At 37.6% G+C, this 27691-nt stretch overlaps 2 protein-coding genes across 2 annotated transcripts; both read right to left on the bottom strand.

Moving 5' to 3' along the window:
- Nucleotides 1–3076: 3076 nt before the first annotated feature.
- LOC132858159 (mucin-2-like) lies at nt 3077–16981 on the bottom strand. Its single transcript, XM_060888391.1, has 15 exons — nt 16812–16981; nt 16490–16620; nt 16162–16223; nt 15939–16057; nt 11783–15661; nt 11480–11610; nt 10889–10950; nt 10653–10777; nt 6311–10536; nt 6018–6082; nt 5727–5902; nt 5495–5607; nt 4649–4713; nt 4351–4535; nt 3077–3961 (listed from the first exon to the last, which is right to left on the bottom strand). The coding sequence occupies exons 2-15, from the start codon at nt 16586–16588 to the stop codon at nt 3870–3872; spliced, it is 9399 nt and encodes a 3132-aa protein (XP_060744374.1). The 5' UTR covers nt 16589–16620; nt 16812–16981; the 3' UTR covers nt 3077–3869.
- Nucleotides 16982–18272: 1291 nt separating this feature from the next.
- Nucleotides 18273–25878, bottom strand: LOC132858152 (mucin-2-like). The gene is made up of 8 exons (XM_060888378.1): nt 25755–25878; nt 24421–24476; nt 20411–24253; nt 20127–20251; nt 19824–19885; nt 19600–19718; nt 18433–19343; nt 18273–18311 (listed from the first exon to the last, which is right to left on the bottom strand). The coding sequence occupies exons 2-8, from the start codon at nt 24458–24460 to the stop codon at nt 18273–18275; spliced, it is 5139 nt and encodes a 1712-aa protein (XP_060744361.1). The 5' UTR covers nt 24461–24476; nt 25755–25878.
- Nucleotides 25879–27691: the final 1813 nt, after the last annotated feature.

The raw sequence follows: 27691 nt of genomic DNA, 5'->3' as shown, positions 1-27691 counted from the left end.
CATCATCATCTCACTTGACCATCACACTCATATCTCAGGCTTCCCTATGTTTTGTCTTTGTAGGTTGTCGCAACAACCTTTCAGTGAAACTAAGAGGTGCAAACATGTTTATGTCATGTATGACAATGCTATGGTGCACAAAGATCTCCTTAGCTGACATTAGTACCTGACCTCACTGGCTAAAAGAACACAAATCCCCACAGTCACACACCAAAATCTATTGGAAAGCCTTCCCAGAAAAGTGAAGCTTATTATAACAACAATTGTTGAGTGGATAAGCGTTTAACAATAATTAATTGCAGCCGCATGAATCACATGAAAACCACACTAATTAGAGTTTTGTACCACACCGTGTTGTCCTTTTTTTCAACATAACATCAAACTGAAACTACATTTAGCATGAAAAAATTTATTGCACAATACCTTCGAACTGGTTTTGAAAAAACTTTGATTGCATTCCTTTGTTTGTTTAACAGAAAGGCTTTTATTACATAAAGGGTAGGGCAGTTTTGATTCTTGAAAAGGCTAAATTTAACACATCCAACGTCAAAGCTCATGTGATCAACATGTTTTCTATTTATGTTTGCCGGCAAAATATGTTGACATGCAGGTACCTCACGAGGACAGTAACTCATATTCAGATTTTCAAACCAGGAAAACAGGATAAAAATAAATAATGTGTATTTGGTAACTATGGCAACACTACCAGCAACAGCTAAAATATAATTTAGACTATTTAGTCTATATCTAAAATATTAATATCTAAATTAAATATAATTATCTATATTAAAATATCTGTACATTAATCTCAAACATTTAGTAATTCATGTTACCAAAACAACATAAAATCTTACACAGATAAGAACAATTTATAAAATGACTAAAAAACAAAGAATAAGCTTAAAATTCCACAGTCACAACACACAGCAATAAAAAAACACACATGCATTAGAGCAGGACAAGATAGAAATGGAAGAACATGGCCTATTCAGATGAATCATGTGTACTTTTAACTCATGTAAACAACTGGGTGCGTGTGTATATAAATGCATCTCTTACCTTGCAAAGAAATGTCTCCAGGATGCAAGATGACAAGCCAGCGTCCAGGAAGTGAGATTTGCTGAGCAATGTTCTGCTCAGAAACGTCGAGCCCCAATATTCATGTGAATGTTACACTTTGCCACCGACTGCCACATTGTTGCAGACCAAGTACATCCCTTCATAACAATGGTTATTCCTAATGGCAGTGGTCTCTTTTAGCAGGAACATGTGCCCTGCTACATTGCACATGACATGATGGAGAGTTCCCCAGATCTTAATCCATATACATATTTCCCAATCCATCCATCCATCCATATTCTGTAGTGCTTATCCAGCACATGGTCAAGTGGAGCATTGGAGTCTATCCCATGGGACTCAGGGAACTAGGTGAGGACACCATGGATGGAATGGCATTTCCTTGCAGGTCACAGTCACACACACTAACAAAACCATTTACATACTATGGACAATTAAAAGATGCCAATCCGCCTACAATGCATGTCTTTGGACTGGGGGAGGAAACCAGAGAACCCAGAGGAAACCCCCAAAGCACAAGGAGAACATGCAAACTCACACTCAGGGTGGAGATGGGAACCAAACCCCTAACTGTGAAGGTGTAAGGCAAGTGTTTCCATAACAGCTGCTAGAAGGAAGTGGTTAGTGCCATTCTCTGTGTTGAATGTAAGTGCTACTACATTACCATAGTTCATTAAATAAATTAGGTTGTTTAACAGCTTACATAAAAATAATTTCAATATTTACAGGTTTTAAAGCTAATAATTACAATATCAGTTATAACGCAATCCTAATTTAAATTTTTCAAACAATATAGAAATCTGTACATATTTCACATAAAAGTATATATATATATACGTATATATATATATATATATATATATATATATATATATATATATATATATATATATATATATATATATATATATATATACACGTATATATATATATATATAAAGACTATATACTGTACACGGAAAGCCCTCGAATTTCCGTAGATCTAGTGGTCTATTTTTATGGAGATGCCGCCATCTTGTGTTTATACTGTGTTTAAGGAGACATTGTAAAATGGAAAGATTAATAACTTTTCTGTATGGCTCAGGCATTAATTAGATTGCGAAAGCTGACATGAATTTATTCATTTTATACTGGTTTATTAGTGAAAGTGAGAAGACACTGTCTGTGTGCATAGAGTTCAAAACTAATAATCAGTTAACAACTGCGACCATTATAAATAAATATCTATAAATATATAGATTTTTTAAATGTAACAATAATTTACAACAACAGCAAACTTAAAAAGAATAAATTTTAAGTTTAAAAATTCAGGAAGTGAATTTAGATATAGTCATTTTTATGCCACTAGATGGCATCTTAAGATTTTTATGGAAAAGACACAAATTATGTTTTTATGTTTCAGTAACGTTTTAAGTATTTATGCTAAATTTACATTTATACAACGGAAAGCAGTTTTCTGTCTTTTAGTTGTAGCTGCCACATTGTCTTCATTCTGTTTATGGGTCATGTTTCTGAGGTTTGCAAAATTTTGGTTCTGAAATTCTTATTAAAATTGTATTATTTTGTTATAAAATTATTATTATTTATTTTTTTATATAATTTCAAAGAAATTGAATTCACAAAAGGACCCTAACCTTCACGTAACTGATAAAAATCAGTTTAAAAGATACGGTGGCATGAATATATTTTGGGCTAACGAAAAGCAGCTAATTAAAGGTTTTGATTTGAAACCTTGTCTGCTATTTTGTGTAATTGTATAATGTCATTTCGAAATAGCATTATTTTAACACCAACTGTAACTCACTATTCTTGCCGGAAATGCTTTGTCCCTCATGCTATCTATCTAAGAGTAGGTTATCTCTGAGATACGAGTCTCAGAAAAAGACAGACTAATTCTATGCCTGAGAATTATATAATGGAATTGTAATACTGTTGAATCCTTTCCTGAAGCCTAATAACATTAATGAAACGTTTAACAATAAATCTTAACAATAAAAAATGTGGTGCAGCTTCCCATAAGTTTATTGAACACTGAGTTGTACATTTATAAATATGAAGTTCTACAATTAATGCATATTATAGCATATACATAGTTTAATATTTTAAATATCTCAATAAATACATAGTCCTTGGAGCTAGATACTGAATTTAGTAAATAAATACATAGTGCTGAGTGCATTAGGGAATAATTCATGAACAAAAAAGTGCATAAGTTCAGATAATTCAAACATAAATAATAACAGTTTTAGTCTATTAGCTGCTGATTTACAGAACATGTGAAAATACAATTTTTTATTTGCTGGGAAGCATGCCAGATTAAACACTGATAAACCGGTATTCAAATGTGTTAAAACACTTACTATCTATTGTAGGCATCCTGTGTTTAACAGGAATCAGTATTATGTGATTAATTTAAATTTAAAATACTAGTTTGCAAAAACCCATAACACGTATTTCAGATATAGTTAATGGCATGAAGGACAAAAAAAATGATAAATTAGATCTAAAATACTACACAAATTGTAATAGTGTTGCTGCCATTTTAGCTTTTCATGTTTTTGTATGACAAAGAAATTCCTTCATGTTTGCCGGCAGGATTTATATAGAATTATTTAGAAAATGCCCATCACCAACTTTTATAGAAATTCATAATATAAGTACTAACCAAACCCTATAATACAAAAGCATGTATATTTATTTCATATACAGTATATTGCATAGAACATAAAACCTGGTGATGGTTCTCATTGAGAGGAGAGGAGGTTCTCATGAGAGGAGGATGTGGTTTAGCATCAGCTGAACCTTGTGAACAGAAGCGACACAGCCACCATGAAGCATGCCATGAGCACACTGATCTTGCTGCTGACATCGCTCGATGAAAATACTGTCAGAATAAAATATAAACTTGTTAAAATGTTGATTTATGGGTTTTTAATGACAAATTTGGACAGTATACTATGATTCAGTGATTTATCATTGGAGCTTTAACACAATTAAAATAATTTGCACAAAATGTGTTACAAATCATTATAGGTTGGCCTCTTGATTCTGATTGATTCAGAAGGTGTTGATTAATTTTCTATAAAACAAGTTCAAACAGTTGCCTCTGATTCAAATAACATCTCTATATAATGTGCTTGTTCTAATAATTCTAATGCTATTTTTTTTTAATGGATATGCTTTGCATCATGCCACCTTGTCACTGGTTATTAGATTATTATATTATTGCACAAAGGTTTTATTGCTTACAAAGTACAGGTATGTAGTACTCACCCGTGCCATTCACTATGATATCCGTGAGGTAGATCTTGAATGGAAGGCTGTCATTTTTGGCTGCTCGAATTATAGTTTGCGCAATTTGCGTAATGTTAGGATTTCCACCTGATCTGGCAAAAGCCAAGTCCATAAAGTTTAGAATTGAATCATTAGCTGCTCTTAAAGAACGATCAGTTCCGTTGCTGGATTGGAAAAGATAAAGTGTTTTATTAAAATGCATGGTGCAAAATGACATTTGGTTATAAATGTCAACATGACTGGGAGTTGATGCACGAAATGCACATAGTTTAAATACCTGTAGTTTGACATGGTTAAGATGCTGAATGTAGTAGGGAAGTCAGCAATGAAATATGGGGTAAGCTGCAAACAGGTCAGAAACATGTGGTTAAAGGTACAATAGAAACTGAAAAATAACATAAAACATCCAGCAATCCAAAAAATAAAAATCTTTTTCAGATTCATTTACTCATCAACAGAAACCTAATCTTTATAACATTTTAAAAAATATCACATAATACACCTTTATAAAAGGAAAAGCTAAATACCTATATATTGTTTTTTACATAGAACAATACTAAACATGAATAAAAGTATATTAAGGTAAAACAGCATCAATAGCTGTCACAAAATTCAAGCTTATGTGCAAAGAGAAATAATATATATAATCAGAAATCAAAATGTACAAACAAATGCAGGGGTGGCACAAATGGACCAGGTAAAATGATTGTGGTGTAGATTATTTCTGTGTAATTATAGTGATTTGTCTTTCATTTGTACAGGTAAGTGTAATTATAATAATTATCATATAGTTATCCTGCATTTATAAAATTTCAGGCCTTCAGGCCTCAGTCATAGTTCATCAAATTATGAAGCTGTCATGAGTGTCACCATTAACAAACATAATTGTGGCTGCTCACAAATAAACATGACAGGTTTACACATACAAAGTAATAATGCAAATCTTATTTTGTATTCATTTTTTTGTGGAATTTGTTATGCTCATTGTGTCTGCATTACTGTGAATATTAAAGGTACATATTTGTATTTCTGCATTTTATGCTTGTATTTGTGAAAGGCACTGATTCTGCATTTGTCTAAAAAGCTCAGCCGTTAATGCAATGTGTGCTGATTTCATACTTACTCCATTTTTAATCATGATTGTTCTGTTTCTGAATAAATCTGAATTTATTTTTGAGAAATCATTTACAAAAGTGCCATTTGTTCGGAATCGCACACCGACACTGTATGGCTCATCTAAAGAGAGAAATATAGGATATGAATGAAAATATCTGAAGCAATATAGGTATAAATACAGTGTTTTTTATATTTATATGTATTTATGTATGTTTCATAATATACATTCATATACTCACTGAGGAGAGTGATTGCATTGGCATCAAATGTCACAGCAAATGTGTTGTTATTGTCTGCAATATTTTTCAGAACAGTCACTACTTCTTCACCAGTTGGGATGGGTATTGTGCTGTTCTCATTGAATACCAGCTGGACTTCTGCTTCCGTATTATTAACTGCACGTTTCTTCATAGGGCTGTGGGAAAAATTCTTTGTTAATATCAAATTCCTGCAATTTCTTAACAGCAGCTTATGTAAAAAAAAAAATATGTGAATTATGTAAATTATACATTTTAAGTAATAAGTCTCACCTGAAGGCTATGACAATGATGAACTTGAACCTAGATCCGTATAGATTTCTATAGATTACCTCCAACTACAAATAAAACAAAATAGGGATTTTTATTATTATTACTACCATTAGAACTTTACTGATTTTCTATATAATAAAATTAATAATGAGTAATAAAAGTTTTTTGTAAATTTGTCTTACAAATATTACATTTTAGATCTTAGATTTTACCACAGTTATTAAATGTATTAATGTCACATATATTGTGTTTGTACTGAATAGTTAACATTCAGTGGATGGTCTCCCACTTACCACTTGTATCAGAGTGAAAGCCAGCTGTCGAAATTCATTACTGTTTCGATCACTGAGTTGTGAAACATAAGGATACTGGAGGCCAACATTCATCTCAACCTTTGGTGCAACTGTTGCTGTTACTGCTGTTGTTGTGGCGGTAGTGGTTGGTGGTTTTGGTGTTGTAGTGGTTGTTGATTTTGAAGTCGTAGTGGTTGTTGTAAGTGTTGTGGTGGTAGTAGCATTTGTTGGTTGTGCTTTTGTTGTGGTGGTAGTAGCATTTGTTGGCTGTGCTGCTGTTGTGGTTGTTGTAGCATTTGTTGGTTGTGCTGTTGTTATGGTGGTAGTAGTGTTTGTTGGTTGTGCTGCTGTTGTGGTTGCTGTAGCATTTGTTGGTTGTGCTGCTGTAGTGGTAGTATTGTTTGTTGGTTGTGCTACTGTGGTGGTTGTAGCATTTGTTGGTTGTGCTGCTGTTGTGGTGGTTGTAGCATTTGTTGTTTGTGCTGCTGTTGTGGTTGTTGTAGCATTTGTTGGTTGTGCTGCTGTTGTGGTTGTTGTAGCATTTGTTGGTTGTGCTGTTGTTATGGTGGTAGAAGCATTTGTTGGTTGTGCTGCTGTTGTGGTTGTTGTAGCATTTGTTGGTTGTGCTGCTCTAGTTGTAGTAGTGTTTGTTGGTTGTGCTACTGTGGTGGTTGTTGTAGCATTTGATGGTTGTGCTGCAGTGGTGGCTGTAGTAGCATTTGTTGGTTGTGCTGCTGTGGTGGTAGTAGCGTTTGTTAGTTGTCCCGCTGTGGTGGTAGTATAGTTTGTTGGTTGTGCCGCTGTAGTGGTAGTAGCGTTTGTTGGTTGTGCTGCTGTAGTGGTAGTAGTGTTCGTTGGTTGTGCTACTGTGGTGGTTGTTGTAGCATTTGTTGGTTGTGCTGCTGTGGTGGCTGTAGTAGCATTAGTTTGTTGTGTTGTTGTTGTGGTGGTAGTAGCGTTTGTTGGTTGTGCCGCTGTGGTGGTAGTAGCGTTTGTTGGTTGTGCTGCTGTTGTGGTTGCTGTAGCATTTGTTGGTTGTGCTGCTGTTGTGGTTGTTGTAGCATTTGTTGGTTGTGCTGCTGTAGTGGTAGTAGTGTTTGTCGGTTGTGCTACTGTGGTGGTTGTTGTAGCATTTGTTGGTTGTGCCACTGTGGTGGCTGTAGCGTTTGTTGGTTGTGCCGCTGTGGTGCTAGTATCGTACGGTGGTTGTGCTGCTGTGGTGGTAGTAGAGTTCGTTGGTTGTGCTGCTGTGGTGGTAGTAGCATTTGTTGGTTGTGCTGCTGTGGTGGAAGTAGCGTTTGTTGGTTGTGCTGCTGTGGTGGTAGTATCATTTTTTGGTTGTGCTGCTGTGGTGGTTGTTGTAGCATTTGTTGGTTGTGCTGCTGTGGTGGCAGTAGCGTTCGTTGGTTGTGCTGCTGTAGTGGTAGTAGTGTTCGTTGGTTGTGCTGCTGTTGTGGTTGCTGTAGCATTTGTTGGTTGTGCTGCTGTTGTGGTTGTTGTAGCATTTGTTGGTTGTGGAGCTGTGGTCGCTGTAGCATTTGTTGGTTGTGCGGCTGTGGTGCTAGTATCGTACGTTGGTTGTGCTGATGTGGTGGTAGTAGAGTTCGTTGGTTGTGCTGATGTGGTGCTAGTATTGTTCATTGGTTGTGCTGCTGTGGTGGCAGTATCGTTTGTTGGTTGTGCTGCTGTGGTGGTAGTATCGTTTCTTGGTTGTGCTACCGTGCTGGTTGTTGTAGCATTTGTTGGTTGTGCTGCTGTGGAGGCAGTATCGTTTGTTGGTTGTGCTGCTGTGGTGGTTGTTGTAGCATTCGTTGGTGGTGCTGCTGTGGTGGCAGTATCGTTCGTTGGTTGTGCTACTGTGGTTGTTGTTGTAGCATTTGTTGGTTGTGCTGCTGTGGTGCTAGTATCATTTGTTGGTTGTGCTGCTGTGGTGCTAGTATCGTTCGTTGGTTGTGCTGCTGTGGTGCTAGTATTGTTTGTTGGTTGTGCTGCTGTGGTGCTAGTATCGTTTGTTGGTTGTGCTGCTGTGGTGGCAGTATCGTTTGTTGGTTGTGCTGCTGTGGTGGTAGTATCATTTGTTGGTTGTGCTACTGTGGTGGTTGTTGTAGCATTTGTTGGTGGTGATGCTGTGGTGGCAGTATCGTTCGTTGGTTGTGCTGCTCTGGTTGTAGCATTTGTTGGTGGTGCTGCTGTGGTGGCAGTATCGTTCGTTGGTTGTTCTACTGTGGTGGTTGTTGTAGCATTTGTTGGTTGTGCTGCTGTGGTGCTAGTATCGTTTGTTGGTTGTGCTGCTGTGGTGCTAGCATTGTTTGTTGGTTGTGCTGCTGTGGTGCTAGTATCGTTCGTTGGTGGTGCTGCTGTGGTGGCAGTATCGTTTGTTGGTTGTGCTGCTGTGGTTGTTGTAGCATTTGTTGGTGGTGCTGCTGTGGTGGCAGTATCGTTCGTTGGTTGTGCTACTGTGGTTGTTGTTGTAGCATTTGTTGGTTGTGCTGCTGTGGTGCTAGTATCATTCGTTGGTTGTGCTGCTGTGGTGCTAGTATCGTTCGTTGGTTGTGCTGCTGTGGTGCTAGTATCGTTCGTTGGTTGTGCTGCTGTGGTGCTAGTATCGTTCGTTGGTTGTGCTGCTGTGGTGCTAGTACCGTTTGTTGGTTGTGCTGCTGTGGTGGTAGTATCGTTTGTTGGTTGTGCTACTGTGGAGGTTGTTGTAGCATTTGTTGGTGGTGCTGCTGTGGTGGCAGTATCGTTTGTTGGTTGTACAAATGTGGTGGATGTTGTAGCATTTGTTGGTTGTGCTGCTGTGGTGGTAGTATCGTTCATTGGTTGTGCTGCTGTGGTGCTAGTATCGTTCGTTGGTTGTGCTGCTGTGGTGCTAGTACCGTTTGTTGGTTGTGCTGCTGTGGTGGCAGTATCATTTGTTGGTTGTGCTGCTGTGGTGGTAGTATCGTTTGTTGGTTGTGCTACTGTGGTGGTTGTTGTAGCATTTGTTGGTGGTGCTGCTGTGGTGGCAGTATCGTTCGTTGGTTGTGCTGCTGTGGTTGTATCATTTGTTGGTTGTGCTACTGTGGTGGTTGTTCTAGCATTTGTTGTTTGTGCTGCTGTGGTGCTAGTATCGTTCGTTGGTTGTGCTGCTGTGGTGGCAGTATCGTTCGTTGGTTGTTCTACTGTGGTGGTTGTTGTAGCATTTGTTGGTTGTGCTGCTGTGGTGTTAGTATCGTTCGTTGGTTGTGCTGCTGTGGTGCTAGTATTGTTCATTGGTTGTGCTGCTGTGGTGCTAGTATCGTTTGTTGGTTGTGCTGCTGTGGTGGCAGAATCATTTGTTGGTTGTGCTACTGTGGTGGTTGTTGTAGCATTTGTTGGTTGTGCTGCTGTGGTGCTAGTATCATTCGTTGGTTGTGCTGCTGTGGTGGCAGTATCGTTTGTTGGTTGTGCTGCTGTGGTGCTAGTATCGTTTGTTGGTTGTGCTGCTGTGGTGGCAGTATCGTTTGTTGGTTGTGCTACTGTGGTGGTTGTTGTAGCATTTGTTGGTTGTGCTGCTGTGGTGCTAGTATCATTTGTTGGTTGTGCTGCTGTGGTGCTAGTATCGTTTGTTGGTTGTGCTGCTGTGGTGGCAGTATCGTTTGTTGGTTGTGCTACTGTGGTGGTTGTTGTAGCATTTGTTGGTGGTGATGCTGTGGTGGCAGTATCGTTCGTTGGTTGTGCTGCTCTGGTTGTATCATTTGTTGGTTGTGCTACTGTGGTGGTTGTTGTAGCATTTGTTGGTTGTGCTGCTGTGGTGCTAGTATCGTTCGTTGGTTGTGCTGCTGTGGTGCTAGTATCGTTCGTTGGTTGTGCTGCTGTGGTGGCAGTATCGTTCGTTGGTTGTTCTACTGTGGTGGTTGTTGTAGCATTTGTTGGTTGTGCTGCTGTGGTGGCAGTATCGTTTGTTGGTTGTGCTACTGTGGTTGTTGTTGTAGCATTTGTTGGTTGTGCTGCTGTGGTGCTAGTATCGTTCGTTGGTTGTGCTGCTGTGGTGGCAGTATCGTTTGTTGGTTGTGCTACTGTGGTGGTTGTTGTAGCATTTGTTGGTTGTGCTGCTGTGGTGCTAGTATCATTCGTTGGTTGTGCTGCTGTGGTGCTAGTATCGTTCATTGGTTGTGCTGCTGTGGTGCTAGTATTGTTTGTTGGTTGTGCTGCTGTGGTGGCAGTATCGTTTGTTGGTTGTGCTACTGTGGTGGTTGTTGTAGTTACTACAGAAGTAAATATGTTTTGAGCTATCTTATTAAAGACTTTACACTGAAAATATTCATTTGAATGCAACTTTATGTAAAAAAATTATGTAAACAAACATGTGATTCATACTTACCAAAAGCATTTGTAATGTTAAAACCTGTATCTGCTGTTTCTAGTGTCATAGTGATATTATCATTAGTGGGAAGACCCTCAAAATATGTAAACTTTAAAATCATATCTGTGATGATTGATCCAGGCCTATCCAGACAAGCAAATAAAAGCAAACAATTTATTAGTTACACATGGCTTATGCAAAAGTCATATAGAATATTAAAGAAATCTATAGCCAGAAACAAGATCATTACATACCTGCAGCTAAGCACCTTTAGATTTCGGAAGTTACCATATTTTATCCTGAAGACTGTTCCAATCTATAAAGAAATGAATGCCAAAGCAATTATTGTTAGAAACTATATGATAGCAAACCCTTACAGGCCATCGATTCCTTAAAGAATCACAATCAACATCAATTCTCCAAATTACTGCCACAAGGATTTTAGAACTTCCAAAAGGCACTTAACATATTTGTTTTTATGAAAAGATTACATAATAACCAAACCAATGACTGTGCTGATTTGACATGCTAAGATTGTGGTCCACTGATCTTATATACATCATTTACTTATACAGCACCCTTACAAAGTACTGGTTATGTATAATATTGCTCATTTAAAAATCATGAAAATCTCAATATGTTGTAGACATTCAGTTGTTTCATACCCAAAAATATGCTTGACAACTACATATCGTTAAATTTAGTTTACAAAATAACCTATTATTATAAATTATTTTAGAGAAAAGATGGAATAGATATTATATTATATAATAATTTTTAACTTGAATGTTAAATTAATATATGTACAGATCAAATACACTTACAATTTTATACATAAGACATACCTTTGAATTGACATCGGCTTCTCTGGCAGCAAAGGCAGGTGAAGACTGGTTTGAAAGCTCAGTAAAAAATGTATCATTTGTGGTAAAGCTAATGTACCGAATATCAGGTGCACTTGATGTTGTAGATAGATCTGTAAAAACAGATAGGCAAAAGTATCTAAAAGTAAATATATAAGGAAAAAGTATACATGAAAGCAAAAAAAATAAATTTAATTGTAAAATACATATTAGGTTTAGGAATGCTAGTATATAAGATTTGTTTAATAAAACAATGTAATGCTAGACCATATTCCAGTGTAGTACCTGTAGTTGTTGTGGAAGGAGAAATTGGCACCGATTGCGATGTGACTACTGGTGATGTTTCTGGTGTGATGCTTGTAGTCGGTATTGAAAGAGTGCTAGATGCTGGTTCTGATGTGACAACAGTTGAAGCTTCTGGTGTGATTACTGTAGTTGGTATGGAAAGAGTGCTAGAGGCTGGTACTGATGTAAAAACAGGTGAGGTTTGTGAGGTAAAAATAGTTGAGGTTTCTGGTGTGATGCCTGTAGTTGGTATTAAAAGAGTGCTAGATGATGGTTCTGATGTAACAACAGTTGAGATTTCTGGTGTGATGCTTGTAGTTGGTATTGAAAGAGTGCTAGATGATGGTTGTGATGGAACATTAGGCGAGGTTTCTGGTGTAACTACTGTTGTACTGTCTGTAGACAACAGGGTAGTAGCGATTGTTGATGTTTCTGATGGACCAGCTGAAGTAGAGCCAGTGCTAGCTGAAACATCTGTTGTGATGTCTATTGTGGCTGCAGATGCACTCTGTCTTGAAGTTATTGCTGGTGATTCTGTTGTAACAGTTGTGGAGGTTTCTGGTATGATTACTGTAGTTGGTACTGAAGGAGTGCTAGATACTGCTTCTGTTATAACAGTTGTAGAGGTTTCTAATGTGATTACTGTAGTTGGTACTGAAGGAGTGTTAGATGCTGCTTCTGTTGTAACAGTTGTGGAGGTTTCTGGTATGATTACTGTAGTTGGTACTGAAAGAGTGCTAGATGCTGCTTCTGATGTAACAGTTGTGGAGGTTTCTGGTGTGATTACTGTAGTTGGTACTGAAGGAGTGCTAGATGCTGCTTCTGTTGTAACAGTTGTAGAGGTTTCGGATGTGATTACTGTAGTTGGTACTGAAAGAGTGCTAGATGCTCCTTCTGTTGTAACAATTGTGGAGGTTTCTGGTATGATTACTGTAGTTGTTACTGAAGGAGTGCTAAATGCTGCTTCTGATGTAACAGTTGTGGAGGTTTCTGGTGTGATTACTGTAGTTGGTACTGAAGAAGTGCTAGATGCTGCTTCTGTTGTAACAGTTGTGGAGGTTTCTGGTGTGATTACTGTAGTTGGGACTGAAGGAGTGCTAGATGCTGCTTCTGTTGTAACAGTTGTGGAGGTTTCTGTTGTGATTACTGTAGTTGGTACTGAAAGAGTGCTAGATGCTGCTTCTGTTGTAACAGTTGTGGAGGTTTCTGGTATGATTACTGTAGTTGGTACTGAAAGAGTGCTAGATGCTACTTCTGTTGTAACAATTGTGGAGGTTTCTGGTATGATTACTGTAGTTGGTACTGAAAGAGTGCTAGATGCTGCTTCTGTTGTAACAGTAGTAGAGGTTTCTGTTGTGATGACTGTAGTTGGTACTGAAGGAGTGCTAGATGCTGCTTCTGTTGTAACAGTTGTGGAAGTTTCTGGTATGATTACTGTAGTTGGTACTGAAGGAGTGCTAGATGCTGCTTCTGTTGTAACAGTTGTGGAGGTTTCTGGTATGGTTACTGTAGTTGGTACTGAAAGAGTGCTAGATGCTGCTTCTGATGTAACAGTTGTGGAGGTTTCTGGTGTGATTACTGTAGTTGGTACTGAAGAAGTGCTAGATGCTGCTTCTGTTGTAACAGTTGTGGAGGTTTCTGGTGTGATTACTGTAGTTGGTACTGAAGAAGTGCTAGATGCTGCTTCTGTTATAACAGTTGTGGAGGTTTCTGGTATGATTACTGTAGTTGTTACTGAAGGAGTGCTAAATGCTGCTTCTGATGTAACAGTTGTGGAGGTTTCTGGTATGATTACTGTAGTTGGTACTGAAAGAGTGCTAGATGCTGCTTCTGATGTAACAGTTGTGGAGGTTTCTGGTGTGATTACTGTAGTTGGTACTGAAGACGTGCTAGATGCTGCTTCTGTTGTAACAGTTGTGGAGGTTTCTGTTGTGATTACTGTAGTTGGTACTGAAAGAGTGCTAGATGCTGCTTCTGTTGTAACAGTTGTGGAGGTTTCTGGTATGATTACTGTAGTTGGTACTGAAAGAGTGCTAGATGCTACTTCTGTTGTAACAATTGTGGAGGTTTCTGGTATGATTACTGTAGTTGGTACTGAAAGAGTGCTAGATGCTGCTTCTGTTGTAACAGTAGTAGAGGTTTCTGTTGTGATGACTGTAGTTGGTACTGAAGGAGTGCTAGATGCTGCTTCTGTTGTAACAGTTGTGGAAGTTTCTGGTATGATTACTGTAGTTGGTACTGAAGGAGTGCTAGATGCTGCTTCTGTTGTAACAGTTGTGGAGGTTTCTGGTATGATTACTGTAGTTGTTATTGAAGGAGTGCTAAATGCTGCTTCTGATGTAACAGTTGTGGAGGTTTCTGGTATGATTACTGTAGTTGGTACTGAAAGAGTGCTAGATGCTGCTTCTGATGTAACAGTTGTGGAGGTTTCTGGTGTGATTACTGTAGTTGGTACTGAAGAAGTGCTAGATGCTGCTTCTGTTGTAACAGTTGTGGAGGTTTCTGGTGTGATTACTGTAGTTGGTACTGAAGAAGTGCTAGATGCTGCTTCTGTTGTAACAGTTGTGAAGGTTTCTGGTGTGATTACTGTAGTTGGTACTGAAGGAGTGCTAGATGCTGCTTCTGTTGTAACAGTTGTGGAGGTTTCTGGTATGGTTACTGTAGTTGGTACTGAAAGAGTGCTAGATGCTGCTTCTGATGTAACAGTTGTGGAGGTTTCTGGTGTGATTACTGTAGTTGGTACTGAAGAAGTGCTAGATGCTGCTTCTGTTGTAACAGTTGTGGAGGTTTCTGGTGTGATTACTGTAGTTGGTACTGAAGAAGTGCTAGATGCTGCTTCTGTTATAACAGTTGTGGAGGTTTCTGGTATGATTACTGTAGTTGTTACTGAAGGAGTGCTAAATGCTGCTTCTGATGTAACAGTTGTGGAGGTTTCTGGTATGATTACTGTAGTTGGTACTGAAAGAGTGCTAGATGCTGCTTCTGATGTAACAGTTGTGGAGGTTTCTGGTGTGATTACTGTAGTTGGTACTGAAGAAGTGCTAGATGCTGCTTCTGTTGTAACAGTTGTGGAGGTTTCTGGTGTGATTACTGTAGTTGGTACTGAAGAAGTGCTAGATGCTGCTTCTGTTGTAACAGTTGTGAAGGTTTCTGGTGTGATTACTGTAGTTGGTACTGAAAGAGTGCTAGATGCTGCTTCTGTTGTAACAATTGTGGAGGTTTCTGGTATGATTACTGTAGTTGGTACTGAAAGAGTGCTAGATGCTCCTTCTGTTGTAACAATTGTGGAGGTTTCTGGTATGATTACTGTAGTTGGTACTGAAGGAGTGCTAGATGCTGCTTCTGTTGTAGCAGTTGTGGAGGTTTCTGGTATGATTACTGTAGTTGATACTGAAGGAGTGCTAGATGCTGCTTCTGTTGTAACAACTGTGGAGGTTTCTGGTGTGATTACTGTAGTTGTTATTGAAAGAGTGCTAGATGCTGGTTCTGATGTGACACCAGGCAATGTTTCTATTGTAATGCCTGTAGTTTGTATTGAAAGAGTGCTAGATGCTGGTGCTGATGTAACAACTATGGAAGTTTCTGTTGTGACGCCTGTAGTTGTTATTGAAAGAGTGCTAGATGCTACTTCTGATGTGACACCAGATGAGCTTTCCAGTGTGGTAGCTGTGGTGGATTCTGTTTCAGATTTTACACTTGTTGAACTTTGTATTGTACTCTCTGTAGACAATAGTGTAGTAGCACTTGTTAATGTTACTGATGCAGCAGCTGTAGTAGAGCCAGTGCTAGATGAAACTTCTGTTGTTATATCTGTTGTAGCTGCGGTTGTTGCAACCTGCGTTGAAGTTATTGCTGGTGATTCAGTTGAAGATACAATTACTGTAATTAAGAAAAAAAGGAAACAGATTTCATTAAGAAAGCTATGTAGTTATGTAAAATATTATTTTTTTTAAATACATTTTTGGGATAGAACAGCTTTATGTAGACAGTAACCACTATACAGTAACTGTAAGTGGGTCATATATCCAGACAGACTATTATTTGAATGCTATGATCATAATGCATATAATAAAGCCATCCTCTTTTACAATTCAGTAGCTTAGATGACAGCTTTGACATTCAAATGTAAAATAATGTTTTTTCCCCCACTGCTTACCGCTGATGTTCGTAATCAGGAAGCTTGTATTTGCATTCAGCATTGTCTCAGTGACTGAAGAATCATTAGGAAGACTGCCATTGAATGTTAATTCAACATCTGAAACAGTTGACCCACGACTATGTAAACAAAAACACATCTGAAAATGTTATTTTTTGCCAAGTTATGTATGAAAAACTGTAAATGACATTTTACAGAAATGCTGAGTGAACTTGGTACACACCTGTAACCAATTGCTGTCAGCATCTTGAAGTTACTGAATCTGTACCTAAGAACTGGTTCAAACTGAATAATAAATGCCATAATTAATATCACAGTAAAAAATCAATTAAGGTCTTTATCAGAGCTTGTAACAGCTGCAAAAACACTGCTACTCTAAAGATATAAACATATATGCACAAAGAACTTAGGATTTGTTTATATAAAATATTCCCTTTTTGTTGGACAAGATAAATGGTATGAATGTGATTATGATCATCAAAGTGCACATTTACATAATGAGAAAGCAATATAGTCCAGCACTGAAACTAGAGATTATATATTGTACAGACCTCAGATTTTATACGAGTTGAGCGGTTATTGTAGGCTGCTGAAGATGGGATTAATAAGTCACCATCAAATGTTTCTGTTGTGATAAACCTAATTTGCATTGTAAGACCTGAACTAAAGCTTGTAGTGGCATCTGTGAAAAAAGGTTAGATAGAAAATGACAGATAATGTTGTCATTACAACAGATCAATGTTTAATATTTCATAGTCACACAAGCAGTCTAAGTTACAAGCAGTCTAAGTTACATACTTAGTGAACTTGGTGAACTAAAATACTTGAAGACTATTGACAATGTTTCCTTTGTGATACCTGAAGTAGATATACCTGTTGATGTTTCAGGGGTGACTTCTGTAGTTGGTCCTGAAATAGTGCTAGATGCTGCTTCTGTTGTAACAGTTGTAGAGGACTCTGTTGTGATTACTGTATTTGGTACTGAAGGAGTGCTAGATGCTGCTTCTGTTGTAACAGTTGTGGAGGTTTCTTGTGTGATTACTGTAGTTGGTACTGAAGGACTGCTAGATGCTGCTTCTGTTGTAACAGTTGTAGGAGTTTCTGTTGTGATGACTGTAGTTGGTACTGAAGGAGTGCTAGATGCTGCTTCTGTTGTAACAGTTGTTGAGGTTTCTGGTATGATTACTGTAGTTGGTACTGAAAGAGTGCTAGATGCTGCTTCTGTTGTAACAATTGTGGAGGTTTCTGGTATGATTACTGTAGTTGGTACTGAAGGAGTGCTAGATGCTGCTTCTGTTGTAACAGTTGTGGAGGTTTCTGGTATGGTTACTGTAGTTGTTACTGAAGGAGTGCTAGATGCTGCTTCTGTTGTAACAGTTGTGGAGGTTTCTGGTATGATTACTGTAGTTGGTACTGAAGGAGTGCTAGATGCTGCTTCTGTTGTAACAGTTGTGGAGGTTTCTGGTATGGTTACTGTAGTTGTTACTGAAGGAGTGCTAGATGCTGCTTCTGTTGTAACAGTTGTAGAGGTTTCTGGTATAATTACTGTAGTTGGTACTGAAGAAGTGCTAGATGCTGCTTCTGTTGTAACAGTTGTGGAGGTTTCTGGTATGATTACTGTAGTTGTTACTGAAGGAGTGCTAGATGCTGCTTCTGTTGTAACAGTTGTAGAGGTTTCTGTTGTGATGACTGTAGTTGGTACTGAAGGAGTGCTAGATGCTGCTTCTGTTGTAACAGTTGTGGAGGTTTCTGATGTGATTACTGTAGTTGTTACTGAAGGAGTGCTAGATGCTGCTTCTGTTGTAACAGTTGTAGGAGTTTCTGTTGTGATGACTGTAGTTGGTACTGAAGGAGTGCTAGATGCTGCTTCTGTTGTAACAGTTGTTGAGGTTTCTGGTATGATTACTGTAGTTGGTACTGAAAGAGTGCTAGATGCTGCTTCTGTTGTAACAGTTGTGGAGGTTTCTGGTATGATTACTGTAGTTGGTACTGAAGGAGTGCTAGATGCTGCTTCTGTTGTAACAGTTGTGGAGGTTTCTGGTATGGTTACTGTAGTTGGTACTGAAGGAGTGCTAGATGCTGCTTCTGTTGTAACAGTTGTGGAGGTTTCTGATGTGATTACTGTAGTTGTTACTGAAGGAGTGCTAGATGCTGCTTCTGTTGTAACAGTTGTGGAGGTTTCTGGTATGGTTACTGTAGTTGTTACTGAAGGAGTGCTAGATGCTGCTTCTGTTGTAACAGTTGTGAAGGTTTCTGGTGTGATTACTGTAGTTGGTACTGAAAGAGTGCTAGATGCTGCTTCTGTTGTAACAATTGTGGAGGTTTCTGGTATGATTACTGTAGTTGGTACTGAAAGAGTGCTAGATGCTCCTTCTGTTGTAACAATTGTGGAGGTTTCTGGTATGATTACTGTAGTTGGTACTGAAGGAGTGCTAGATGCTGCTTCTGTTGTAACAGTTGTGGAGGTTTCTGGTATGATTACTGTAGTTGATACTGAAGGAGTGCTAGATGCTGCTTCTGTTGTAACAGTTGTGGAGGTTTCTGTTGTGATGACTGTAATTGGTACTGAAGGAGTGCTAGATGCTGCTTCTGTTGTAACAGTTGTGGAGGTTTCTGGTATGGTTACTGTAGTTACTGAAGGAGTGCTAGATGCTGCTTCTGTTGTAACAGTTGTGGAGGTTTCTGGTATGATTACTGTAGTTGTTACTGAAGGAGTGCTAGATGCTGCTTCTGTTGTAACAGTTGTGGAGGTCTCTGATGTGATTACTGTAGTTGGTACTGAAAGAGTGCTAGATGCTGCTTCTATTGTAACAATTGCGGAGGTTTCTGGTATGATTATTGTAGTTGGTACTGAAGGAGTACTAGATGCTGCTTCTGTTGTTACAGTTGTGGAGGTTTCTGGTATGATTACTGTAGTTGGTACTGAAGGAGTGCTAGATGCTGCTTCTGTTGTAACAGTTGTAGAGGTTTCTGTTGTGATTACTGTAGTTGGTAATGAAGGAGTGCTAGATCCTGCTTCTGTTGTAACAGTTGTAGAGGTTTCTGTTGTGATGACTGTAGTTGGTACTGAAGGAGTGCTAGATGCTGCTTCTGTTGTAACAGTTGTGGAGGTTTCTGGTATGGTTACTGTAGTTGGTACTGAAAGAGTGCTAGATGCTGCTTCTGATGGAACATCAGTTGAGGTTTCTTGTCTGATAGCTGTGGTGGATTCTGTTTCAGATCTTACACTTGTTGATCTTACACTTGTTGAACTTTGTATTGTAGACAACAGTGTAGTAGCACTTGTTGAAGTTTCTGAGGTAGCAGCTGTAGTAGAGCCAGTGCTAGATGAAAAGTCTGTTGTGATATCTGTTGCTGTAGTTGTTGTAATCTGTGTTGAGGTCATTTCTGGTGATTCAGTTGAAACTGCAATTATTGTAATTAAGAGAAAACAAATGATACGTATGTATGTATATAAAAGATTTTTTTTCAGATAAAATGGATTTTTGGGATAAAACAGCTTTACAGTCACCACTATGTGAGTCACATATGCAAACTGACTATTATTTAAATGCTATGATCATAATCCATACACTAAGGCATCCCCTGTTTACAATTCAAGAGCTTAAATCACAACTTTGACATTCAAATGTAAAATAATGTTTTTTCCCCCACTGCTTACCGCTGATGTTTGTTATTACAAAGCTTGTATTTGCATTCACCATTGTCTCAGTGACTAAAGAATCATTAGGCAGACTGCCATTGAATGTTACTCCAACATTTGAAACAGTTGATCCAGATCTATGTAGACAAAAACAGATCTGAAAATGTTATTTACTGTCCATGTTACATTCACTCATAAATTACATTTAACATAAATGGCACATGAGTGAACTTGATACACACCTGAAACCAATTACTGTCAGCTTCCTGAATGTCTGGAATATCGCTTGAAAAATTTGTCCAAACTGAAAAATAAATGCCATAATTAATATTAATGTAACAAATAATAAAGCACGGTCCTTATCAGGGATTACAACAGGTGCAAAATCACTGCCACTAATCTGAAGATATAACAATGTATGGATAAAGCATTTGGAACTTTTCTTTATATAAACATATTTTATTTGAGCTGAAATATAGTAACATGAAATAATTAGAAAGCAATATATTGTAGCACTGAAATTATAGGTTATATATTATACAGACCTCAACTATGATCTTATTTGCACGCTCAGTGAACTCGGGTGAACCTTTGTTTAGTAAGTTGTCATTAAATGGTTCTGCTGTGGTAAAGCTAATTTGCATTGTAACATCTGACTCAGCTGGGGCACCTATAAAAAAAAGGTTAGATAGAAAACCACATATAAATTTCACAGCAATGTTATTTTTATAGTCACATGAAAAGTTTAAGGTGTATGATGAGTAAAATACTTGAAGAATCTGAAGAATGTTTCCATTGTGATACCTGAAGTAAAAGATTGTGACAGTACCTGCAGTGGTTGATGTTACCAAGGCAGAACTTGTTGTGGTTCCCAGTGTTGTTCCTGCAGTTGTTGCAGCAGAAGACATTGATGATGTTGAAGATGCAATGACTGTGGATTCTGTTGTTTCAATAACACTAGTTGTGGTCCTAGGTGTTGTTCCTGTAGTTGTCGTTGCAGAAGAAGTTGGTGATGTTGAAGATATGACAATTGTGGATTCTGAAGTTTCAACAAGACTAGTTGTGGTTCCCAGTGTTGTTTCTGCAGTTGTTGCAGCAGGAGAAGTTGGTGATGTTGATGTGACAACTGTGGATTCTGATGTTTCAACAAGACTAGTTGTGGTCAAAGGTGTTGTTCCGCTAGTTGTTATCACAGAAGAAGTTGCTGATGTTGAAGACGTTACAACTGTAGATTCTGATGTTTCAATAATACTAGTTGTGGTTTCCATTGTTGTTCCTGCAGTTGTTGCAGCAGGAGAAGTTGGTGATGTTGAAGATGTGATAATTGTGGATTCTAAAGTTTCAACAAGACTAGTTGTGGTTTCCAGTGTTGTTTCTGCAGTTGTTGCAGCAGGAGAAGTTGGTGATGTTGAAGACATGATAACTATGGATTCTGATGTTTCAATAAGACTAGTTGTGATTCCAAGTGTTGTTTCTGTAGTTGTTGTCGCAGAAGAAGTTGGTGATGTTGAAGATGTGACAACTGTGGATTCTGATGTTTCAACAAGACTAGTTGTGGTCCCAGGTGTTGTTCCGCTAGTTGTTGTCACAGAAGAAGTTGGTGATGTTGAAGACATGACAACTGTAGTTCCTGCAGTTGTTGTCACAGAAGAAGTTGGTGATGTTGAAGATGTGATAATTGTGGATTCTAAAGTTTCAACAAGACTAGTTGTGGTTTCCAGTGTTGTTCCTGCAGTTGTTCCATCAGAAGATGGTGATGCAGAAGATGTGACAACTGTGGATTCTGATGTTTCACTAAGACTAGTTGGGGTTCCCAGTGTTGTTCCTGCAGTTGTTCCATCAGAAGTTGGTGATGTTGATGTGACAACTGTGGATTCTGATGTTTCAACAAGACTAGTTGTGGTCAAAGGTGTTGTTCCGCTAGTTGTTATCACAGAAGAAGTTGCTGATGTTGAAGACGTTACAACTGTAGATTCTGATGTTTCAATAATACTAGTTGTGGTTTCCATTGTTGTTCCTGCAGTTGTTGCAGCAGGAGAAGTTGGTGATGTTGAAGATGTGACAATTGTGGATTCTGAAGTTTCAACAAGACTAGTTGTGGTTCCCAGTGTTGTTTCTGCAGTTGTTGCAGCAGGAGAAGTTGGTGATGTTGATGTGACAACTGTGGATTCTGATGTTTCAACAAGACTAGTTGTGGTCCCAGGTGTTGTTCCGCTAGTTGTTGTCACAGAAGAAGTTGGTGATGTTGAAGACGTGACAACTGAAGATTCTGATGTTTCAATAATACTAGTTGTGGTTTCCATTGTTGTTCCTGCAGTTGTTGCAGCAGGAGAAGATGGTGATGTTGAAGATGTGACAACTGTGGATTCTGATGTTTCAACAAGACTAGTTGTTGTCCCAGGCGTTGTTCCTGTAGTTGTTGTCACAGAAGAAGTTGGTGATGTTGAAGATGTGACAACTGTGGATTCTGATGTTTCAACAAGACTAGTTGTTGTCCCAGGTGTTGTTCCGCTAGTTGTTGTCACAGAAGAAGTTGGTGATGTTGAAGACGTGACAACTGAAGATTCTGATGTTTCAATAATACTAGTTGTGGTTTCCATTGTTGTTCCTGCAGTTGTTGCAGCAGGAGAAGTTGGTGATGTTGAAGATGTGACAATTGTGGATTCTGAAGTTTCAACAAGACTAGTTGTGGTTCCCAGTGTTGTTTCTGCAGTTGTTGCAGCAGGAGAAGTTGGTGATGTTGATGTGACAACTGTGGATTCTGATGTTTCAACAAGACTAGTTGTGGTCCCAGGTGTTGTTCCGCTAGTTGTTGTCACAGAAGAAGTTGGTGATGTTGAAGACGTGACAACTGAAGATTCTGATGTTTCAATAATACTAGTTGTGGTTTCCATTGTTGTTTCTGCAGTTGTTGCAGCAGGAGAAGATGGTGATGTTGAAGATGTGACAACTGTGGATTCTGATGTTTCAACAAGACTAGTTGTGGTCCCAGGTGTTGTTCCTGTAGTTGTTGTCACAGAAGAAGTTGGTGATGTTGAAGACGTGACAACTGTAGATTCTGATGTTTCAATAATACTAGTTGTGGTTTCCATTGTTGTTCCTGCAGTTGTTGCACTGGGAGAAAATGGTGATGTTGAAGATGTGACAGCTGTGGATTCTGATGTTTCAACAAGACTAGTTGTTGTCCCAGGTGTTGTTCCTGTATTTGTTGTCACAGAAGAAGTTGGTGATGTTGAAGATGTGATAATTGTGGATTCTAAAGTTTCAACAAGACTAGTTGTGGTTTCCAGTTTTGTTCCTGCAGTTGTTCCATCAGAAGTTGGTGATGCAGAAGATGTGACAACTGTGGATTCTGATGTTTCACTAAGACTAGTTGGGGTTCCCAGTGTTGTTCCTGCAGTTGTTCCATCAGACGTTGGTGATGCAGAAGATGTGACAACTGTGGATTCTGATGTTTCAATAATACTAGTTGTGGTTTCCATTGTTGTTCCTGCAGTTGTTGCAGCAGGAGAAGTTGGTGATGTTGAAGATGTGACAATTGTGGATTCTGAAGTTTCAACAAGACTAGTTGTGGTTCCCAGTGTTGTTTCTGCAGTTGTTGCAGCAGGAGAAGTTGGTGATGTTGATGTGACAACTGTGGATTCTGATGTTTCAACAAGACTAGTTGTGGTCCCAGGTGTTGTTCCGCTAGTTGTTGTCACAGAAGAAGTTGGTGATGTTGAAGACGTGACAACTGAAGATTCTGATGTTTCAATAATACTAGTTGTGGTTTCCATTGTTGTTCCTGCAGTTGTTGCAGCAGGAGAAGATGGTGATGTTGAAGATGTGACAACTGTGGATTCTGATGTTTCAACAAGACTAGTTGTTGTCCCAGGCGTTGTTCCTGTAGTTGTTGTCACAGAAGAAGTTGGTGATGTTGTAGATGTGACAACTGTGGATTCTGATGTTTCAACAAGACTAGTTGTGGTCAAAGGTGTTGTTCCGCTAGTTGTTATCACAGAAGAAGTTGCTGATGTTGAAGACGTTACAACTGTAGATTCTGATGTTTCAATAATACTAGTTGTGGTTTCCATTGTTGTTCCTGCAGTTGTTGCAGCAGGAGAAGATGGTGATGTTGAAGATGTTACAACTGTGGATTCTGATGATTCAACAAGACTAGTTGTGGTCCCAGGTGTTATTCCTGTAGTTGTTGTCACAGAAGAAGTTGGTGATGTTGAAGATGTGATAATTGTGGATTCTAAAGTTTCAACAAGACTAGTTGTGGTTTCCAGTGTTGTTCCTGCAGTTGTTCCATCAGAAGTTGGTGATGCAGAAGATGTGACAACTGTGGATTCTGATGTTTCACTAAGACTAGTTGGGGTTCCTAGTGTTGTTCCTGCAGTTGTTCCATCAGACGTTGGTGATGCAGAAGATGTGACAACTGTGGATTCTGATGTTTCACTAAGACTAGTTGGGGTTCCCAGTGTTGTTCCTGCAGTTGTTCCCACAGAAGTAGTTGGTGATGTTAAAGATGTGACAATTGTGGATTCTGATGTTTCACTAAGACTAGTTGGGGTTCCTTGTGTTGTTCCTGCAGTTGTTCCATCAGAAGTCGGTGATGCAGAAGATGTGACATCTGTGGATTCTGATGTGTAGACTGTGCTTTGTCCACTTACAGCTCTCAGAATGATACCTATAGTACAAGCTTTATTATTATTATTATTATTATTATTATTATTATCATTGTTAATAATAATTGTTTTTGTTGATTGTTGTTGTTTTTGTTCTTGTTTGTGATGTTATTTATCATACAAAATCTGCAATAATCAATGGTAGGTGAATGACGGCCGATCAACTTACCTATCATCAACATAATCAGTTCTTTTCTCTTCATCCTCATTGCTTTCAAATAATACCTTTAAATAAAATTGTATTATTATTACTATACATCATTAATGTGATTTTTATAAAACTGAATAAAATGATTATTTTAACATTTTTTCCCTGTCACATTTTTCCCTCTCAGTCACATAGTAACATTCCTTTCATAGTCTTCATTCATCAGAGTTTTATACATTGGTATCTATTGTCTTAGTATTTCCTGAAACCTCTTGAACCCTTTTCTTCTTCAAAAGGTTAAACATATAAACCAGTCTGGGAAGTTTTTCACAATGCTTTAGAAACTCCCTGCCCTTAGTTATAAAGATATATATCAGCATTACTTAAAGTTAAATCTGATTAGTAATAAGGAAATAGCAGATTTAGACTAAAATATGCATAAAATTTGACATATAAAAACATATCATATATTTAAATAACTGAGTATATTAACAATACAATTTACGTTAAATTTATTTAATGGGACAGCAATTTAAATTGAAGAGTTTTTTTAAATCTCTCAGATTCTCAGAACACTAAACTTATTTCCACATCTAAACAAGTTTGGTTGGTTTGTTCTTTTTTTTTCTGCTACACATGTGAGCCTTAATTGTGATTCTATTGTACTAGTAAAAAAAAAAATCTGCAGATCCAGAAAACATTGTATAGTGCATTTTAGTAACAGTGCTGGAAAACCCTATACATGCTCATATTTTGACAATTTTCAGATACAGTGAATGGCCAAAGGTTTGGAAAGCCTAACCATCACACCTACATGTGCTGGTCGAGCATCTCATTCCATGTTTAGTATTTCTTTTGCTGGTAGTGAAGGGACTTGTCGAAATGGATTTTCTTGCAACATGCTCATAAGATAGCAATATTAAAATGAAATTTGTGTTTTAAAATGTAAAGAAAAAGAAGAAAGTTAAGGAGTAAGAAAGAAAGAAAGAAAGAAAGAAAGAAAGAAAGAAAGAAAGCAAGAAATAGAAAATAAATACTTTTCTCACAAGTTTACCCACTTTTTTTGCATAGTTTAAATTGATACAGGATAAAATATCTTTTTCCTTTTTTTTAAATTAGATATAAATCTAAGCAGGAGTTATTTTTGATATGTTTGCTTTTGGTTTTTGGCACATGTTGTTTTTTGGCTGATCAGTTTTTACCCCAAAATATTAGAGAGCGAAAATAAGATTAAATGTATAGGTCTACAACAGTATGTGAAACAGTATGTGATAATACAATAAATAATAAAAATTATATACTTGTTTTACATTTATCTATGATGAGTATAAATGATCAGTATAAGTCAGACTCACCCAGTTGCTCTGTAATCTTTAGTAATAGTCTCTCTGTAAATTCAGTAATAGATAAGGCACAGTTCTATTATAAAGGGATTAGAAATTAAAGTTCCCTCTTTCAGGTCATTGTCATAGTCCCAATATATAGCCTTCTAAAGTAATGTATGTCTTGACTGCGAATTTATAGGCTCTGGGTCATGACGGTGAATAACCTTTTTTTCCACCGATGATGCAGATTAAGGAATGATGCCTGTCATCATGATACCTTTCACCATGTTGCACACATACTGACACTTTCATGTTTGCTTTTTGTATTGTTTGAAATCACCTTTGGAAACTGCATTCCTCTGTTGTCTTATTCAAGTAGACTGAACAAAAGCACTAGCTTCCAACTTTGCTGCAAATGAGATTTTGTCACAAACTAAAAAGCATTCCAAATGATAATCTTCCAGGGCATTTTTTAAGAATTCTCTGATACCTTTTTTAAAAGGATTTTATCTAAGAATCTAAAACGATTTTATCTAAGAATTTTATCTAAGTTTTATACCCATCAATATTGCATTCATTTTTAGATTTGGACAGTGTCTCAAAGAGAACATGAACATAAAACAAAAAGTTAACATAAAGATTAATAAATACAAAATAATTAATTAATTAATTAAAAGATTTATATTAGATATATTTAAACATGTTTGTATTTATCCCCTATGAGCAAGCCTGAATTGACTGAGGCGACTGTTTGAAGCATGAAGGTGGTGAAAAAGATGGCGGAAAACTTTAAACAGGTTTTTCCAGCTTTTATAAAATGTTTTATTTTAACTAATAATAAATGAATGTATTTTTTGTGCCTATGAGAATGAGAATTTTCTTTGATTCATTAGTGAATCTCACTGTAAGCTGTAACAGGATTGCATTATTTTATAAAGGAAAGAAATAAGATTATCTGTGATGATAACAGATGATTACCTGTGGAGGCCATGATATCCATCACTGATACATTTTGGTTTCTGTTGTTTTCTTTTCCACCATTGTTGTTGTATTGAGCAATGTTCTACATGACTATTATTAGCTCAATTTTTTGCCTGAAGCATGTGAGCAAGAAACAATAGGGTAGGTACAGTTTGTTTTGATTCTTAATAATTTGCATGTAGGTATGTGTTTTCATGTTGATCGTGGTAATGAAATGACCACTGAAATTACTGATATAACAATAAAATTTGTACAATTCTCTGTGCATGTGACATCAGATGGGCAGTCTGTAAAAAAACCTGACTATCAGAACTGAAAAAGTTTTTTTTCCTCAAATAACTTTTTTCAAATCTGCGTACTTGCTCCTTATTGGGGTTAGGTGGATCTGGCATTACATTAATTGAAAAAAATTGATTAAACACCTATTTGCATTCTATCCTTAGTACATGCAGCGACTGATAGGTGTGGTGATAAACATGCTGGTTTGACTAAGTCATACGTCAGTACATCTAAATATTTCACCATGTATGCAAATAAATACTTATATAACCTGTGATTTAGTGGGTCTTTGTTTCTGAGCCCAAGCTAATTTTATGAGTTTGATGAATCTTTAATGTTTTAAATGAATTACTCACTTGGGGACAGAATATGTCCCACAGGAAAGGCTTTTAATAATAGTAAAAAAAATGCTTAAATTAAAATGCTTGAGTGATTCAGCCAACCTGGAGTATTTATCATAAGCAATTTGCTTACAGTTGAAATTTGTTAATGACATAATGAGAAACCATGTATTTTATTCCATTTATAAATTGAGTTAATCTTGAAGAACATCTGTGAAATAATATAGTTCCTATTAATCACTTGTTATAGCATATAATTGTACAACTGTATACCTAAATTATTAGCCCTTATTAGCCTTTTTTCGGTCATAAAGTTAAAAAAGGACAAGTGCTGCATCACAGTTCAATACAATTCTTCCTAAATAG

The sequence above is a fragment of the Tachysurus vachellii genome, chromosome 2 (genome assembly GCF_030014155.1).
Source record: "Tachysurus vachellii isolate PV-2020 chromosome 2, HZAU_Pvac_v1, whole genome shotgun sequence".
Taxonomy (NCBI): Eukaryota; Metazoa; Chordata; class Actinopteri; order Siluriformes; family Bagridae; genus Tachysurus; species Tachysurus vachellii.
Note: the sequence above shows the minus strand (reverse complement) of the source record. Positions and strands in the feature narration are given on the sequence as shown.

Excerpts from the sequence above, each read along its gene's own strand:
- LOC132858159 (XM_060888391.1), bottom strand. The coding sequence starts at position 16,588 with ATGCAAATTAGGTTTATCACAACAGAAACATTTGATGGTGACTTATTA. Across the intron at positions 6,083-6,310 it reads CTTTCACTCTGATACAAGTG|TTGGAGGTAATCTATAGAAA; the intron begins GTAAGTGGGAGA and ends TTTTATTTGTAG. Across the intron at positions 5,903-6,017 it reads ATCATTGTCATAGCCTTCAG|CCCTATGAAGAAACGTGCAG; the intron begins GTGAGACTTATT and ends TTTTTCCCACAG.
- LOC132858152 (XM_060888378.1), bottom strand. The coding sequence starts at position 24,460 with ATGAGGATGAAGAGAAAAGAACTGATTATGTTGATGATAG. Across the intron at positions 20,252-20,410 it reads GGTAACATCAACCACTGCAG|GTGCCCCAGCTGAGTCAGAT; the intron begins GTACTGTCACAA and ends TTTTTTTTATAG. Across the intron at positions 19,719-19,823 it reads CTGACAGTAATTGGTTTCAG|ATCTGGATCAACTGTTTCAA; the intron begins GTGTGTATCAAG and ends TTGTCTACATAG.